The following is an 18278-nucleotide window of genomic DNA, read 5'->3' as shown; positions in this document are numbered from 1 at the left end:
TTTAAGGATCCTTGTTTAAAATAGCATTAAAAGGGTATTAGACAAGTGAGGAAGCTAGAGTATTGTGCAAGTTGTTGAGAGAATGGGTTTCTGATTTTGAGGCCTTGAGCATTGGGAAGGATGAGTCAGATAGGACTATCACGTCAATTTCTCAATTTGTTTCTCGTGTTCCCAGCTACTTGATTCATCAAAGCTGCTGTGTGGTACCTGGGCTGGTGCTCCTTTGTACTCCCTCCCTCACACCCCTGCCTGGCGCTGCCCCCTTCTTATTATTGCCCTTTTCCTCTTCTCTCTGTACTCTCTCTCTGCCCCTACCTACCTAACACACACACTCATTTTTCTGTTGTTTTCTTCTCCCCTCTTGCCCGCTTTATCTTACAGGAGAGAGGAAACCTGAATTACATAAGCTGAAATACTGAAATCTGTACATGTTTGAATCTTGCTGCTACTGGGATTTCTTTTCAAGGTGGTCCCAATGTGTTTTGAATCCTTAGAAATATGTTTTCAGAAATCAATCCTCTATGGAGAGAGAGATAATTTTGAACGTTTTTACTTTGCATAAACATAAGATTCTCATTGCCTTTCTCTGAAGATGGATATGGCATTTGTTTCCTTCAGGTTATCAGAAATTTCTGATCACCACAGTCTTTCATAAATTATAGTGAGCAGCCTCATAATGACATCATCTCCCTCAGCAACCTCAGATGTCCATGTGTCCCTTCTGATACCACGGACTTAATCATAGAATCATAGAATAGTTAGGGTTGGAAAGGACCTTAAGATCAACCAGTTCCAACCCCCGTGCCGTGGGCAGGGACACCTCACACTAAACCATATCACCCAAGGCCTCATCCAGCCTGGCCTTGAACACTGCCAGGGATGGAGCATTCACAATCTCCCTGGGCAACCTATTCCAGTGCCACACCACCCTAACAGGAAAGAATTTCCTCCTTATATCCAATCTAAAGTTTAAGTTTTAACCCATTACCCCTTGTCCTATCACTACAGTCCCTAATGAAGAGTCCCTCCCCAGCATCCCTATAGGCCCCCTTCAGATACTGGAAGGCTGTTATGAGGTCTCCACGCAGCCTTCTCTTCTCCAGGCTGAGCAGCCCCAACTTCTTCAGCCTATCCTCATATTGGAGGTGCTCCAGTCCCCTGATCATTCTCGTGGCCCTCCCCTGCACTTGTTCCAACAGCTCCATGTCCTTTTCATGTTGAGGACACCAGAACTGCACAAAATACTCCAGGTGAGGTCTCACAAGAGCAGAGTAGAGGGACAGGATCACCTCCTTCCACCTGCTGGTCACACTCCTTTTGATGCAGCCCAGGACACAGTTGGCTTTCTGGGCTGCAAGCGCACACTGAAGCCAGCTCATGTTCATTTTCTCATCGACCAGCACCCCGAAGTCCTTCTCCACAGGGCTGCTCTGAATCTCTTCTCTGCCCAGCCTGTAGCTGTGCCTGGGATTGCTCCTACCCAGGTGTAGGACCTTGCACTTCTATCCAGTTGTCTTAAGCACTCGCTAATTTTATCTTCTACTTCCACATGTATGCACAGAAAATGGATTCTTTAGGAGAAAAAGTCCTGAGCAACCTAACCCTGTACTGCTGAATGAAACCTATACTATTAGTGTGTATTTTGTGACTATTGCAATAGAATGAATATACAAGGACACTGAACTTTTGTCTTTTACTTTCATATTGCGTAAGTCTTATATTAATCAGAAAAAAAAAGTGAAAAGCTTGCCACTGTTGTAAGAAATTAATTTATGGTACTGTATCGATGCTGTGAAGTTCCACTCAATTCCAGGTTACTGCAACTGAAAATCTAGCTTCTAGAAAAATGTTTGTCTGTGTATGTAATTATAAATAGTTTATAAGTTTATAAGTTACAGCTTATAAGTTTTTAAGTTTTTGCACTGTAATTATGTTCTTCAGTTGTACCTTTCTGCAAATTTTTTTACAGTGGAAGATGAAGTTGAAGCTGAAAGGGTTCTCTTCTCATATGGGTATGGCGCTAATGTTCCTACAACAGCCAAAAGACGACTAAAGCAAAGGTAGAAAGTGCCTCCTGAATTTACTTCTTCAAGATAAAGTAAATGAAAATAGATGCTTCATGTTTTTTCTTAGAATCCAGCCAGTTTAATTAACATAAAGAGAGTTTTTAGTGACTTAAGTTTACAGGAATAGAATGAAGACTAGGACCTGTTGTTAATATGGCTTATGCATATAAATGGGCATATACATACTTTTCTAGGTCATCTAAAGATTTTTTTTCATTGCCTTTTCAGAAGGATGAATTTTAGTTGCATAAAACTAAACAGCTGTAAAAACAGACTTGTTACATTGTTTACATTTATATGATAATATATCAAATAAGGTTTTAATATCCTAAAACTGATTGTATGTAGTTGTAACAAAACCAGATCTGTCAGTAAATTAGGAAAGCCGAAGTTTCAGAGCATCGCTATTTCATCTTTACAAATACAGGATCTGATTCAAGTTATATTTATTCAGTTTACCTATACCATTTAATCAATAGATGAAAATGATGTGTAGGCTGAGTAACAGACCACTTGATCGTAGTAATTTTTAAATAAGATTCTTTAAGAAATAACAGTGACATTTGAATGGATCACTGGGAACACTGGGAATGTGGATTTATGTATAGTATTTTTAAAGTGTGACCACAATGAAATTTCTGTTGTTGTTAAGGGTATGTATAGATAGTATAAAAAGAAAACATAACCTAAGATGCACGAAAATCAACTGCATAATTTGTGGTAATGGTAGGCTTTGGCCACACTGTCTTCTACCAAAATGAGAAACTCCACCATCATTGGCAGACACACAAAGAAGAGTATAAAGACAGGGTGAACATGTACCATAGCTTCACAGTGCACATCCCTAGCATTCAGGAGCTGGAAATGCACTTCTGTGTAGCTGTTTTTAACAACAAGTACTAGTTTGTTTAGTTGGTTTTGTCCTCTTAACCGCCACCTTCTCTATGACAAAGAATGTTTAACATGAAAAGAAGGCTCCAAGGAGACCTTGTAGCAGCCTTCCAGTACCCAAAGGGGGCCTACAGGTTTGCTGGAGAAGGAATTTTTATAAGAGCAAGTAGTGATACTGAAAGGGGGAAGGGTTTTAAACTGGGAAGAAATTCTTTATTGTGAGGGTGGTGAGGCACTGGCACAGGTTGCCCAGAGAAACTGTGGATGTCCCATTCCTGTCACTGTTCAAGGCCAGGCTGGATGGGGCTCTGAGCAACGTGGTCTAGTGGAAGGTGTCCCAGCCTTGTCAGGGGGGTTCCAATGATCTTTAAGGTCCCTTCCAACTCTAGCCATTCTAAGTTACTGATGAAAATTAAGGGTAAATGATGGTCTGTTCATGTTTGCAACAAAGATTTATAGGTTACATACCTTTCTTCTGTCATTTATATTTGTTTTTCAATTGATGTCAGTATGCTTGTCAATCAGATTAGACCTGTTGTGCACTGTTGCTGGCAAAAATCATAAAGATTGTATGTAGTTTTTAACTTTGGCATGGCTTAATTTTTTTTCATACCCTTTAGCTTCTTCAGATTATTTCTTTGTAAAATTTCTTTTTATATTGCTTAAAATGGAAAAAAAAAAAAAAAAGGGAGGGGGGGCAGGACAGCAAAAATCCCTCCATAAGCCTGTTGCATGTCTCTTTTAGGAGACTGTTGAGAGTTCTATAGCATTATTTCCTAGAACTTCAGTTCCTTCCTCCTCTGTCAGTAGTTTGGGAACTTCTCTGAGTTTCAGTTGGAACCCGACCTTATTAGATACAGTATAGATCATTTACATACAAAATAAATCTTTTGAAATCCACTACTTCCTCTTTAATTCCAGACAGATGGGATCTTAAATGAAGAGTTCTTGTAAGTTCACAGAATGCACTTCAGTCTCTGGATCTCTGTATAAAACCACCTATTCAAGCATAGTACATTGTGGGGTCTGTACCTCTGCACAGAGGTATACTTCTGCATAATTGCCAGAAACTATTTAATTACTTTGGATGTAGGTACCATACACCCATAGTAGTAAGCCTGGGACCATCCTGAAGCATCAAGACCAAATGGCCCAATTCCATAAAACTAAATTCTCGGTGTAGGTTAGCTGCATGTGAGCTATGTGTTGGCAGTGATTTACTTGCCCACACTAACTCTTCAGCTATGCTCAGGAACTGTTCACAAGAGTGTTAATGAGTAAATGCCAAAGTACTACCAGGGATGCTCTAGTGGTTTGCTAACAATAAATTATCACATTATTGAGCACTGCATAATTTTCTAGTATAGTCAGAATCAAAGTTTTCCAGGATAAGATGTCTTTGCAGATCAGTCCCTTTGTCCCTTTGCTTGTTATTTAAACTAGTCAAAAAACATATTGACAAGCATACTTGAAAGACATCCTTGTGTTTTTCCTTAAATACCTGCAAATTCAGGTCAAGTTCACTGAACAGTTGTAGCTGGGAAAATTATAACAGGCTACATTCCCAACGTTGCTATGAGAAGGTATCAGTTTCCCCTCACACTCTAATAGCTAATGTATAAGATCCCTAACTAGTTAGAGAAGTGTTTAATTTCTTTTTCACTAGATGGACTCTTAATACACATCTTGTATCTCCTAAATAAAAATCCAAATAATTAGCTTGGAGAATTAATTTCTTTTTGTCAGTTATTTTTTACATAGTCTAATGCTCCTTGTAGGAGGAACTGAGAAACCAGCCTCATAGTGAATGCTATTGAGAATTCAAGGATTGCCGTCATACAAGGTGAAAGTAAAAGATTGTATGGAAGGGTAGGTTTATAACAGAGGTGAATATTAAGACTTCTGCCCAGTCTGAAAGTGTATTCCTTTTAAGGAGGAGAAGGTGGAGGTTATGACTGGTCAAATTTTCAGAGAAAGTTTGTACACTCATCTAGCTCTACACACTAAACCTCACCTTAAGGATAAATAGAATCTCTCTGTTGGTCTCCTTTAGACTGCTTACACTCTTATATGTACAGTATCATGGTCAAGAGCTGGTTAACACTTTCATAGCCATTATTTGGAGACCAACAGTCTTACATTTGCAGTTTATGGACGGTATGCATTGGAAGTCTAAGATCTGCATTGGAATGACTTCTTTTCTTCAGTGTAGTGTTCCTGAAAAATGGCACACATTTGAATGGAAGGATAGATTGTTGTAGAGAGCCATTAGTTCAGTGGTTAAGACACGCTAAATAGTGGTATTACCCTGTATATCTTCCTCATTTTAGAGCTCTGAATTTCCCATGTTATGTTGTGAAATATATTGGTGACTAAAGTACCTAAACATTATGGTTACAGGGATAAATTCCATAGAAACAATTTTGATAATAAGCCACGAAGCTGCTGAATCCTACAAAGATGCAGGCTTCATGACAGTATACATCAATTTAGACATCTAATCATAGGTTTAACATGGAGATTGGGCACCTAACCTCCCACTATAACTGGTTTAATTCTAATCAATATATTCAGTGGAGTTTGGAGCACATTCTACTTTACCATCTAGGAGTCCATTTCACTGGAATATAGTCAGGCTCTACAGACCATATTGACTCAGTGATAAGTAACAGCCTGAAAGACTAGGTTAGATATCTGGAAATAGGCTCTGCAATTTCTGCTGAGCCTTCCTATGTTCCCTATGGAACTATGCTGTGGAACTGATGATAAACACTTGTGAATTTGGGCATGAAACATACAAAAGGTTGAGCATCTAATTTTTTAACTAAGGTGTTTAAGTAACTCAGTAGTCCTTTCTCTTGACTTGTAAATTAATTTGTGGATCTCCATGAGAGATTATTTTCATAAAGTGACAACAACAATTATTGCCATAGTAAAAGTCAGACAAAACAATTTTGCATCTGTTTTGAAAATGTTAAAATATGGCATTTTGCAGTGTTCCACTACAAAATATACGAAATTTATATTAATCATAGAATCATAGAATAGTTAGGGTTGGAAAGGACCTTAAGATCATCAAGTTCCAACCCCCCCCTGCCATGGGAAGGGACACCTCACACTAAACCATCTCACCCAAGGCTTCATCCAGCCTAGCCTTGAACACTACCAGGGATGGAGCATTCACAACCTCCCTGGGCAGCCTATTCCAGTGCCTCACCACCCTAACAGGAAAGAATTTCCTCCTTATATCCAATCTAAACTTCCCCAGTTTAAGTTTTAACCCATTACCCTTTGTCCTATCACTACAGTCCCTAATGAAGAGTCCACCCCCAGCATCCCTGTAGGTCCCCTTCAGATACTGGAAGGCTAATGCGCATTTTGTTTAATTATTTAAGGACAAGCCAATTACAGTGATTCCCTGATGTTGCTAAAAAATAAATGCTTATAATCAGTTGAAACATTTGACATAATTTCTGCAATTGTTATATAGCAAAAATTTATATAGGCAATTACTTTGTAAAAAATATTACAATGGCATAACTGTGGGAATGTTGTTTCAGTGTTGTTAAAATTTGTAATATTTTCATTGTTTTTCTAACTTTGACCATTCTGCTTGCTTCACTATGTAGTTTATATATTAGTATTTAAGCACTGGTGAAAAAATTAAGGCAATCAAGTATAAATGTGAGAATTTCTTTTGCATATTTTGGAAAAAAATCAACTTGAGTTTGCTTTTTATTGGCACAGCGTGCACTTGGCAAGGAGGTTACTGCAGCTAGAAAAGCAAAACTCGTTGCTTGTAAAAGATCTGGAACATCAGAAGGAACAAGTAACACAGATTTCACAAGAGGTAAATTACTGCTACAAAAAAAAAACATCAAATCTGTAGAGACTATAAACATTGCAGAACAGCTGTTCATAAAATGAAATATTTTCTGAACAGTGTTTATTGTCTATTTGATGTCAAAAGCCGGCGTCATAATTAACCAAAACTCTATGCTAAACGTTTTCAAAGTAATTTATATTGTATTTTGAAATGAAGATTGAAAGAGGGATTATTTTACCAGCTAAACTGGAATGTAAGCCAGACAAACAGCGTTCTGATTTCTGAATACCAGCTAGCTAAACTAGTTCGTTCTGTTTGATAGTTAATTGTTCAATGAATGCCTCATTTTACACAGCTCTTCTCCTAAATCACTTTTGAAGGTATTTCTGTAAATCCTTTTCTATGTTGCGCAGTTCTTGAATCTTTTGAATATACAAATCTAGGGAATATTTAACATGAGCTGCTTTTTTAAAAATTGAAAATTATTTTTTTTTATTTGTTACAATGAGTTTTATTCCATTATCTTTTAAATTCTGTGTATAATACCTGAAATCACATATTGCATTGACATGGAAAACAAATGCTAAGGAAAACTCATCTTGAAATCTCCCAGAATTAGGGTGAACTAATTTTTTTAAATCTTTTTAAATTTTCTTCTATGTTTCTCTTAAGAACCAAAGAGCTTTTAGATTTGCTATTAGAATTTCTATCTGCTGTCGAATTTGTAGGCTGTTTCAGGAATGCAGTTAACAGTTTGATTTTTAAAGCCATGGTAATTATAAATTAGGATAACTACATCCAGTAGTTCGCAGTGCAAATAATGCCAGTTTCCACATACATAAAATTAATGTAAATTTAAATATTTTATATGTGCATATATATATATGATTATATATATTATTTCAGTGATAGGTATGTGAACAAGTGAAATTTTTAAACGTTTCAGGTTTTTTCTGCCAATTTATCATGATCCTTAGGTATATCCTAGTAATTTATATATGACTAAAGCATATCTTTCAAATCTTCTTGACTTGAAGACATCAGAGATTTATTAATCCAATGTTATCCTTGGTATTCTTCTCTATCACTATTATTTCACTATTGTTAATAAAATCTATGTTTTATTCCTACTTAAATCTACTGGTTTCCACTTCAGTACATTTCTTCTTGCCCTCAGTTGTTTTATATTTGCTTCTAGGTCACTGATGAAAGAGTCAGTACCAGTGACCTTAGTTCAATTTCCTGCAAAATTCCACTAGAACATCTTCACATCATTTTTTGTTTTCCTGTGAGATGTCAAGTAGCCCTTTCTTGATCTTGTATCATATAACTGTATAGTTGAAAACAGAGTGTCATCCCATATAAAGTTAAATGTCTTGCACATAGCTAATGCACAGCTACTAAGTCTTATTACCATCAAAATCCTAAGGTTAAGTAAAACATTTTTAAGACCTGCTTTCTTTTAAACTCATATCTGGTGTCCAGGTCTGAATGCTTCGTAAGATTTCTTTCTTCCTTTTTTTTACTTTTCTATGTGATTATAGGCCATTTATTCTTAAAACAATTACTTAAGCTGTTCTGCTCACCATCCTTCAATATGTGCACAAAGAGTTTGCACTTCTTATTAATAGACTGGAATATCGTTCATAATTCTCACATTATACAAGCCCATCATCTGACTTCTTTCCAAACAGAGCGAAAAACTTCTATGTTGTCTTCAGCATTATATAAAGTTTTAGCATATCTCTACATAATGGGCTGTACTGTTTCTAGGATTTATTTGCTCCCATTTTTTTCCTTCTAAGAGCTTTATCCCTGCAAGTATCAACTTTCCTCTTGAAGTTGTAGCTCCTCATGTAAATTTTCTGTATTTCATATTTTATACTGATTGCTATCAATTATCTTTCTTTATATAGTCAAAGTTCTTAAACTTCTCTTTGCTGACTTTACTGCATCCCCTGAGCTAAGACAGGCTTCTACTCTAAGCTATCATCTGTCTTTCTTTTTTTTAAGAGCAAAACAGAGACCTTGTAGACTACATCTCACTCAGGTAGCCCATTAATTTTTGATTGACAGTTTGTTCAGTCACTTGGATGAAATCTAGCACATGGATTGAGAGTTGATGCCAAAGTGATTGGACCAACTTTTCTTTATTCTGTGAGAGTGGTGAGGCACTGGAGCAGGTTGCCTGAAAAAGTGGTAAATGCTCCATCCCTGGAACTGTTCAAGGCCAGGTTGGAAAGAGCCTTGGGTGACATGGTCCGGTGTGAGGCACCCCTGCCCATTCAGCAGGGTTGGAACTAGATGATCTTAAGGTCCTTTACAACCCTAACTATTCTATGATTCTTTTGAACTTACATTCAATGCTGCTATTTCACTGCAGTATTTATCATACAACTTTTTTTTAAATCCTTTAAAGAAGGGAAGAAAAGAAAGAGATTGCAATAACTACAGTGGATGTTCTTTCTGAGATTCTTTTTCTGGACTGTCCACAACCAATTGCTGTTGAGCTTTACAGAAAGAAGTCATATTGATCTTCTGGAAAAGTCCAGTATTATTACCATGAAGAAAATATTGACTTCTCCTTAATTTCATTCATTTCATGGAAAGTCTGATAGTGTGCCTGCTTGAAAGTTGGAACCCCGTGGAAGCTCAGCTACTGCAAAAAAACTTGCCAGTCCCATTATAGTTTGTGAGGCTTTATTTAACTGCAGGATCCTATCTATTTTCAGGTCATGATAGAGCATTAGAAAAGAAATTTCCTTCAAAGTCCTCTTTCTGTTGGTTTGTATAGCAATGACCTGCAATTTTTAAGTAGGTATTGAGACTTACTTCATACTACAGGTTTGTTGACCATGTCTAGAGTAAAATAAAGAAATTCTCATTACCTGATCCAAGATACTCATCTACTGATAATAAGATTATTGCCTCTGTGATTCACTTAATATTACTCCCAGTTTAAGTAAGTAGAAGACTATATGTCAGCTTCTGCAAAGTAGTGATCTGCAATCGCTACAGTTAGTGTCCAATCTAAATTTTGGAATGAATTCACTTTGCAGAGTTTCACTTTTGCCCAGTGCCAGAACTGATGGATAGACACTCTCTTGTGCCTAGAAGGCTAATATGTTCTTTGGCTGACTTAAAAAGCAAATATTGAGTCAGTATGCAGTAAAAGCGATATCCTAAGTAAAGAAATTTACTAAGCTGATACATTTGGCTTGCTATTGAATTACTTTTTTGAGCCTTCATCAAGACATTGTATTTATGCTTTTTGTAAGCCTCAGTTGAAACTTTTACAAAAAGGACTTTATATCTCACTCTGAATGAGACAGTATAGATCAAACTAACAATGATGAAATCTTTCAACTTGGTAGAGATGTCCCATCAGGGAATGTTCCATGCCTGTCAGTGTTCAAGGCCAGGTAGGACAGAGCCTTCGGTGACATGGTTTAGTGTGAGGTGGCCCTGCCCATGGCAGAGGGTTGGAACTAGATGATCTTAAGGTCTTTTCCAGCCCTAACTATTGCATGATTCTATGTCTAGTTGCAAGGTATTAGATTTATCACTTAAAAGAATGACACAGAAGTACTTAAGGAAATCTTGTACATTAAGGCAGAAAGAAGTCAAAGTTGCTTTCAAAACAATAGTGCTTTTGCTCAAGGATAATGTTTAGTTTATATGTGTGTATAAGTAAAATTGATCCATTAAATTCATGTAATGCTTAATTGATTACAATTTCATGACAGCCTCTTTTAAGTTTATGAAGTCAAACAGACAGCAAAGCACGACAATGGAGAGAGAAGGGATAGCCTTTTTACATTACAACAGCATGGTTTGTAGCTGGTGAAGTCAGAAGTTAAGAGAGGATTTAGTAGCATGAAACCAAGCTTACACCACCTCATTTTCCCACTGAACTATTTATCAGTGAGAACAGTGAGGAGCTTTGAAAGTTTTTGTGCTATCAAAACCAGGATTCCAAACAAGATGAGTTGGATTAATTTTCTCCTATAATGACAGCCTCAAGGTCTGATTCTGCAGTTTTTAGACCATCCTAGAGATCAGTACTCCATGTCTTGGAATTATCTTTTTGTCATGTAAAGATTCTCTATTGTCTTCCTTCCTATCTTTTTTAATAGTTTGTACTCTTAGAAAAATAATAACTTTTTAATTAGTTATCAATAAAGATATTTATATTCTTGAAGAAGGTGATTGCCTCTATTTTTTACTTTTCTACAATAAACTTGGAATTTCATTGTGCACTAAAATAGGTATTTCCTGAAGGAAATCATGTGTTTAAGTAATACCTATAGTTCTGCATTAATTTGAAGAAGTGCAATGTTACTGCCTCTTATTTCACTTTTTAAAACATGAGGTGGAGTTAACTTCCCTTTTAGTAAGGCCAGTAAGGTGAGCAAGCAAAGTTTTGTCTATATTTTGTTTTTTAATAAATATGAACCGTTACTCTGTAAGGTAGTTGCATATTTGATGAGTATACAAGGCAGAGGTAAAACTGCACTAAAAAGGTAATATAGTCAGAGAAAGAAGGAAACACAGTCTTATGTTTTGAGAATTGTGAATAGGAGAAAAATCTGATTTTAGGAAAAGTCCTAAAATATTAAATGGGCTAGTTCTATTGGAGGGGTGGTTTTTTTCTCCTGCTTGTTTGCAACAAAACAAAATAGGACAGCTGATTCCTGAGTCTGATTGGACAAATGCAGATCATTTAATATATTGAGAAATTTTATAAACTAATTGGAAAACTTAACCATTTTCCATTTAATTAATTTCATTACACCTATTTGTACCTCTACTTTGAAATATTTTTATTTCTTTTTTAAGGAATCTAGTAGGTAGTCTTGACTTTTATGCAGTCTAGCTGCTGAAACTGCTAAATCTTGATGTGTGATCTTAATTCTCTACATATTTTAGAGAATGATTCTGTTATATTGCTCAAGATGACAACCATATCCTGCAAGCTTTTTAAATCTAGTGGTCCTAATTTTCTCAGGGAATAGAGCTAGTAAAATTTATTTCCTTCTTACAGGTATGACAGCTATTTCATACTACTCTTGTAAACATTCTGTTGGATTTCACTTTTCATATACAGTAAATGATTAGAGGACAGGGGACTTCCAGTATTGCTGTAGTTTTTTCCAGTTCAATTTCTGTTCAATTTCCAAGCTGAAAATTCCATTTTAATAGTATACTGTTTTGAAAAAGTCACTTGTAGTCAATAAGCTGAACAAACAGAGGCCTTGTCTATACTAACCTTTTTCATAAGTCAAAATTGTTATATTAAAACTCTTGAAAATGCAGATTAGGAAGTGTAGAAAGTGGTAGCATGATTGCGGTGAAAATACTGTGTAATTACAACTGAAAAGCAAGAGGATACAGTATTAAAAGTAATTTGAGGGTAATTTTGTTCTTAAATAACAGGTTTGGGTTCTGTATTATTGTGCAGTTGGTAATAATCAATAATATGCAGTAATCAAGTAATTGTGCTTTATCAGTTACAACAATTATAGTAGTAATACTTCTTTTATTTTTTTGGCAGCTTGACAGAGCAAATTCTTTGTTGAATCAAGTACAACAACCACACAAATATCTCATTGAAACTGTGCAACAGAGAGATTCTCAAATAAGTCGACAGAAAGAACGTATTACACAACTTGAAAAAGATGTCAGGTAATTAAAATCACTGTATCTTTATTTTTAGAATGAAAATAAAATCACTTATGTGTTTATCATTAGAAAACAATTATTTTGTTGGCCATGAAGTAGGAGATGTTGAAACTCCATTGTTAACTAAATCGGATCTTTATGCTGTAACTCTAGCGTCTGTGATTTCCCTCATACTGTCAGGAAAAAGAGGCTTTAAGTATGGAAAAGCAGCAGTGACAGTCACGTTTACACTGAGTTTGAAGTTGACAGGAGGTCTCGTGAAATAGATGAAAGCTCAGAAGAGTAGAAGGAGAATGACACACCAGATGTACAAAAGTAAAAATAAAGAAATAAAGTCAGAGAAAAATAATAGACTGGTACACCAGCAAAGGGTATTTTGGGAATAACTCATCCAAACTTCCTCTAGTAGAGACTCTGATTGGATGTTATATATAGCTGTCAGAACTCTGGACACTCAGCATCTTCCTATCATCGTACAACTTCATAAACTGTTTAACGTGGTTGCCAACTGTTATAATCTGCCCCTTGATTTTCAAGGAAGTTGATGGATACACTGCACTGCAAAAGAATAAGCATTTTAACTATTAGCTGTTTATGTGGTATAGAATCATAGAAACATAGAATAGTTAGGGTTGGAAAGGACCTTAAGATCATCTAGTTCCAACCCCCCTCCCATGAGCAGGGACACCTCCCATTAAACCGTGCCACCCAAGGCTCTATCCAGCCTGGCCTTGAACACTGCCAGGGATGGAGCATTCGCAGCTTCCCTGGGCAACCCATTCCAGTGCCTCACTACCCTTACATTAAAGAACTTCTTCCTTATATCCAACTGAAACTTCCCCTGTTTAAGTTTAAACACATTACCCCTTGTCCTATCACTATAGTCCCTAGTGAAGAGTCCCTCTCCAGCATCCTTGGTATCTTGGTTTAGGACATGCACACAATTAAAATTATGAAATATTAATGTGATTGTATTATGAAGCAATTACATGAAAAATACAGGGTTTTTCCCAACAAATCTGTGGAAACAATGACAATAGAAAAACTAGGACTCAGCTAAATAAATTGCATGCTGTCTTACATACGTATCTATTCAGAGTGTTTTGATAGTTTCTGGTAGTATTCATTATCCCTTGAGGAATACCTGAAAATGCTTATTGTCCAAGTAAATCTATCTATAAATCAGTGCATTTATAAATAAACTGAAATATTCATTCATATTTCCTGACAAGATATTTTTCACTAGGTTTAACTTTTATGCAGTAAGAATAGATCTTTTTTTAGTCCAGAATCAAGTGGTTTTTAATATTTTCCTAGATTTGATATAAGAAAAACTTCAATGGTAAATTATACTTTTGCAGATGAAAAATTATAATGTTTTCTCTGTATATGCAGGATTTGACTTTTCAGTTGTGAAAAAAAAACATCAAAGAGTTGGTCACTAGCAAATTAAATGTTTAGGTTATGGTAACATAAAAACATCTTCCATTGTCCATATAGTGGCCCAAAAGTCTTCTCAAAAGGTAGAAAAAAAAAAAAAGAAGTATATAGGTGAGGTCATTTCTGTTTAAAATATATAGGAACCTAAATGCATTGTTAGCACTGATTCCCTTGAGTTTTTATGGTTCATTACAAATAATCTGTGTGCCCAGATAGTCTTCCTAAACTTAGCCTACAAATTAGGGCACCTAAATTAGGAACTTGGTTAGATCAGCTTTCCTTAGTAGTGCATGGAGGAAGTGGCATCTCTAAAAAGCAATTCAGATTTTGGATGGAGTGAGTCATTTGCTAGAGATGCTTGTTACTCTCCATTAACTATAAAGGGAATTTTTGGCATCTTAACGTGCCTGAGGTTAAGGAAGAAAATGGATCTGCACCACAGTGACAGCATTCGTGCTAAACATACTAGCAGTACTCTACTGTGGTGAGCTTGCGTGTGCTCGCCACCACTCCATGTTTCTGTAAATGAAAGTGTGGTCTGGCAAAAAAATATTTTTATCCTTAATGGTTTTGTGGCAAAAAAGTAACATTTACTTTGCACATCAAATGTTTTGGTAAGAAGTTTTTTCCTGTAGTTTCCAGTATTTCTTGCAAACTAAAAATAGCTATTATTTGCTTATCACAAGTTTGCCTCAACTTTGCTGTAGTTTCACGAGCCAGTGAAATTCTTGGAAACAGCCTGATATCTCAGAGCTTTTGGTACAGACAAGTAGTCCCTAATTTTTCTATTCATAACTCCACATTTAAAACAAATGTCCTAAACTGTTAGTTTATATTCCCTGGAGTACAGAAGAAATTGTAATCTGGTATAAAATTGATAATGTTGGTCCTTTGCTTTCCCTTAAGTGAGAGGAAGGTTAGAGGAAGGGATTTCTAAATAGAGAACCATTACATTCCAGCACACTTTTGTCATGAGGAATCTGCTGATGACAGTTTTAAATTAAAATATCCCTTAGGTGATTTCAGATTACTTTGTGGACCAGTCTAGCTCCCAGCTATTCCAGAACTGAGTCAGAATGGGATTTCAGTAAATTAATGATAATCCTTACCAAATACATGCCAAGTGAAGCTCTGCTGGATCAAAAGATTTAGCCCACTATTCCTATCCGTTTTAGTTTATTAAACAGCACTTTGTTGGTTTGTGTGTGAAATATTTTTGAGAGGATGAGGTCAGAGAATTAATGCTCTTCAAGGAAGGCCCTCAATTCTGCAGATAATGTTGGTGCTATAGAAAAGTAACAGTGAAAACACCAAACATGGTTTATGAAGTCGGGTTTATCTCAGAACTAAGGGAAAAAGTTAATATTTGTAAAGCCATTTTAATGAGAAATGTTTTTTCAAGCATTACCTATAATTAATAGTTAATACCACAGTTTTAATTTATACTACAGCTACAGAAAGGACATTATTTTTTTTAATTTTACATACAATACCTTAATTTTATTTCTATAGAGCAATTTCGCAAGTAGCAGCTAACAGAAAAATAATGTTCAACTTCCTGTTTTGAGGCACACCTTTAAAATACTAGTAAATTTTTAATTTATTATTTTTTTTAGTTTTATATTTGAGTACCAGATCGTAGAAAAATTAAGGTAATGTTGATATGCCTCCACCCTGACAATCAGGACTGAATACTTAGTTTTACCATCATGGCTGCCCAGTGTTTGATCGTGCTTTTTCTTCCTCTGTACTTGGTGTGCAGAATCTATGGGAATGTTCTTTTCGTGTTGTGTTTTTATCTCATCTGCTTATCTGGAGAGGCGGTTCTGCATTATGCGAGTCATGGATTCCCTAACTGGAGCAGTCACATCTGTGTTATCAGTGCCAGTGTTCTTTATCATCTCCCACTTCATTTGTGTGTGGAGGGATCAGTGGGGACTAATTTCCAAGTGGATTTAATTTTTTAGACTTCATCCCCAGTGGGCTTCAGTGTGCAGGTCAATGATCTTTTTAGAATGTACTCCTAGTGTGGTTAGATTCCAGCAGATTTCTCAGAATGATGAGTCAGCACTTTGTTGAAATCTTGCAGATGCTTTGCAGCAACCTGCAGTGCTTTGTATTTCCTTGTCTATTGAGAAAGCTCTTGGTTGCTGCTGGATGTGGTTTTTATTTTGTCATGAAATACAGTCTTGATGAAATCGGCACAAGAGGAAGGCAACTATAAGGATGGCTATCCGTGACAGCAATCTCCTTGTGAATCTTCTTCTGTCATATTTTTACTGATTTTTCACAAAATGGCCTAAAGCAACTTATAATGTGGTCCCTTCAGGGGCAACAGATGTATTCAGTGTTCCCCACACTGCATCATTCTATGAAAGTGGCAGCAGTTATTTCCATAGAAGGAGTGGGACAGATTTAGGCAGATAATTCTGATATAATACTTTTGAGAAGTCCTGTAGATCCGTAGAATCATAAAATTATTTGGGTTGGAAAGGACCTTAAGATTCCAGCCCCCCTGCAGGGAGGCAGGGACACCTCACACTAAACCATCTCACCCAAGGCTCTGTCCAACCTGGCCTTGAACGCTGCCAGGGATGGAGCATTCTCAGGTTCCCTGGTCAACCCATTCCAGTGCCTCACCACCCTCACAGTAAAGAACTTCTTCCTTGTATCGAACCTAGACCTTGTTTAGAGACAAGGATGTCATGCAGGGCAGCATCAAAAGCTTTGCACAAGTCCAGATAGATGATGTCAACTGCTCTACCCTTATCGATCAGCTCCGTAGGCCCATCATAGAAGGCCACCAAATTGGTCAGGCAGGATTTCCCTTTAGTGAAGCCATGCTGGCTGTCACCAAGCACCTTGTTGTTTTTCATGTGCCTTAGCATGCCCTCCAGGAGAATCTGCTCCAAGATTTTGCCAGGCACAAGGGTGAGACTGACTGGTCTGTAATTCTCTGGGTCATCCATTTTCCCCTTCTTGAAAATGGGAGTTATATTTGCCTTTTTCCAGTCATCAGGAACTTCACCTGGCTGCCATGATTTTTCAGATATGGTGGACAGTCGCTTAGCAACTTCATTCGCCAGCTCCTTCAGGACCCACAGGTGGATTCCATCAGGTCCCATGGACTTGTGCGCATTCACGTTCCTAAGATGATCTTGAACCTGATCCTCTCCTACAGTGGGCCTGGGGTCTTATTCATTCTCACAATCCCTGTGTCTGCCTTCCAAGACTTGAGTGGTGTGGTCTGAGTATTTGCCAGTGAAGACTGAGGCAAATAAGTCATTGAGAATCTCAGCCTTCTCCAAATCCAGTATAGCCAGTTCTTCCATTAGTTTCCAGAGAGAGACCACATTATCCCTAATCTGCCTTTTGTTTGTGACATACCTATAGAAGCCCTTCCTGTTGTCTTTGACATCCCTAGCAAGACTCAGTTCTAATTGGGCGTTCGCTTTCCTGACCTGATCTCTAGTTTCCCAGACAATGTCACTGTATTCCTTCCATCATGGCTTTCAAAGTTCACTGTAGCCAGAGCAGCTTTACATGCCTTCATCCTTAAGCGTCGTACCTCTAAAGGTGAAGCTGTCATTCAGACCCTCTCTATCAAAATGACTTCTTCACTTGGAAGGACTATTCAGATAGTACTCAAAGTTGCTTGTGTCAGTAGCTGCCACACTGAATCATAGAATGATCGTGGAGTGGTTTGGATTGGAAGGGACCTGTAAAGACAGGATCATATAGTTCCAACACCCTGCCATGGGTAAAGACATCTATTCCAGTGCCCTGCCATGGATAAAGACATTTTCTGCTACATTAGGTTTGCTCAAAACTCTAGACAACCTCTCCTTAAAAGGAGAGGAATAGTCAAAAGACTGAATCAAGGCCTTGAAGTAGGACATTTCACCAGAGCTGGAGATACTTCAGTGGCTTGCTGAGAAGTGTGTCAATTCTAGACATTTTTCACACGTCTGTGGATCTTTAGCCATACCTTCACTAAGAAATGTTGTAAATGCTTAGTTGAGTAGCTGTCATTAAAACAATTGTTAGTTATTTGCAGAAACAACTTAGCTTCCCATCTCCAGGTTATTACAGGTGTGTGATGTAACTGCTTAGATTCAAATGTGAAGGCACAAGTGTATTACCACTCAAAGATAAAAAGAGAGGTTATTTAGGCGTAACGTAAGCTCTGTCAGGTGTTACCCACAGGTATGTTCACTATCACCCTCTTTTCCATCCCCTTAGAATTCTTCCAGCCAGGCCACAGGCTGTGCTGGCATTTGGCTATGGAGAAAACTGAGGTGGCCTTGGGAGCAGAACACTGCATGCGCTTGTGTACTGAGCCATGCACCTGCAGATACGCTTTGGAAACAAAG

At 37.1% G+C, this 18278-nt stretch overlaps 1 protein-coding gene across 7 annotated transcripts in view; it reads left to right on the top strand.

Annotated features, from left to right (window-relative positions):
- PIBF1 (progesterone immunomodulatory binding factor 1) overlaps window positions 1–18278 on the top strand; it is a 120459-nt gene that overhangs the window by 76747 nt on the left and 25434 nt on the right. For 6 of the 7 annotated variants that reach the window (XM_061367752.1, XM_061367753.1, XM_061367758.1 and 3 more), the window contains 3 exons: window positions 1970–2060; window positions 6705–6807; window positions 12338–12468. In XM_061367752.1, coding sequence (XP_061223736.1) covers window positions 1970–2060; window positions 6705–6807; window positions 12338–12468 — 325 coding nt within the window. Of the gene's footprint in view, window positions 1–1969; window positions 2061–6704; window positions 6808–12337; window positions 12469–13860; window positions 16384–18278 lie in introns of those variants that run through there. The other variant, XM_061367759.1, reaches the window with a different exon arrangement.

This window comes from Neopsephotus bourkii, unplaced genomic scaffold (genome assembly GCF_033783945.1).
Source record: "Neopsephotus bourkii isolate Nb327-2 ecotype Australia unplaced genomic scaffold, CSIRO-AGI_Nbou_v1 NB_1394, whole genome shotgun sequence".
Taxonomy (NCBI): domain Eukaryota; kingdom Metazoa; phylum Chordata; class Aves; order Psittaciformes; family Psittacidae; genus Neopsephotus; species Neopsephotus bourkii.
Note: the sequence above shows the minus strand (reverse complement) of the source record. Positions and strands in the feature narration are given on the sequence as shown.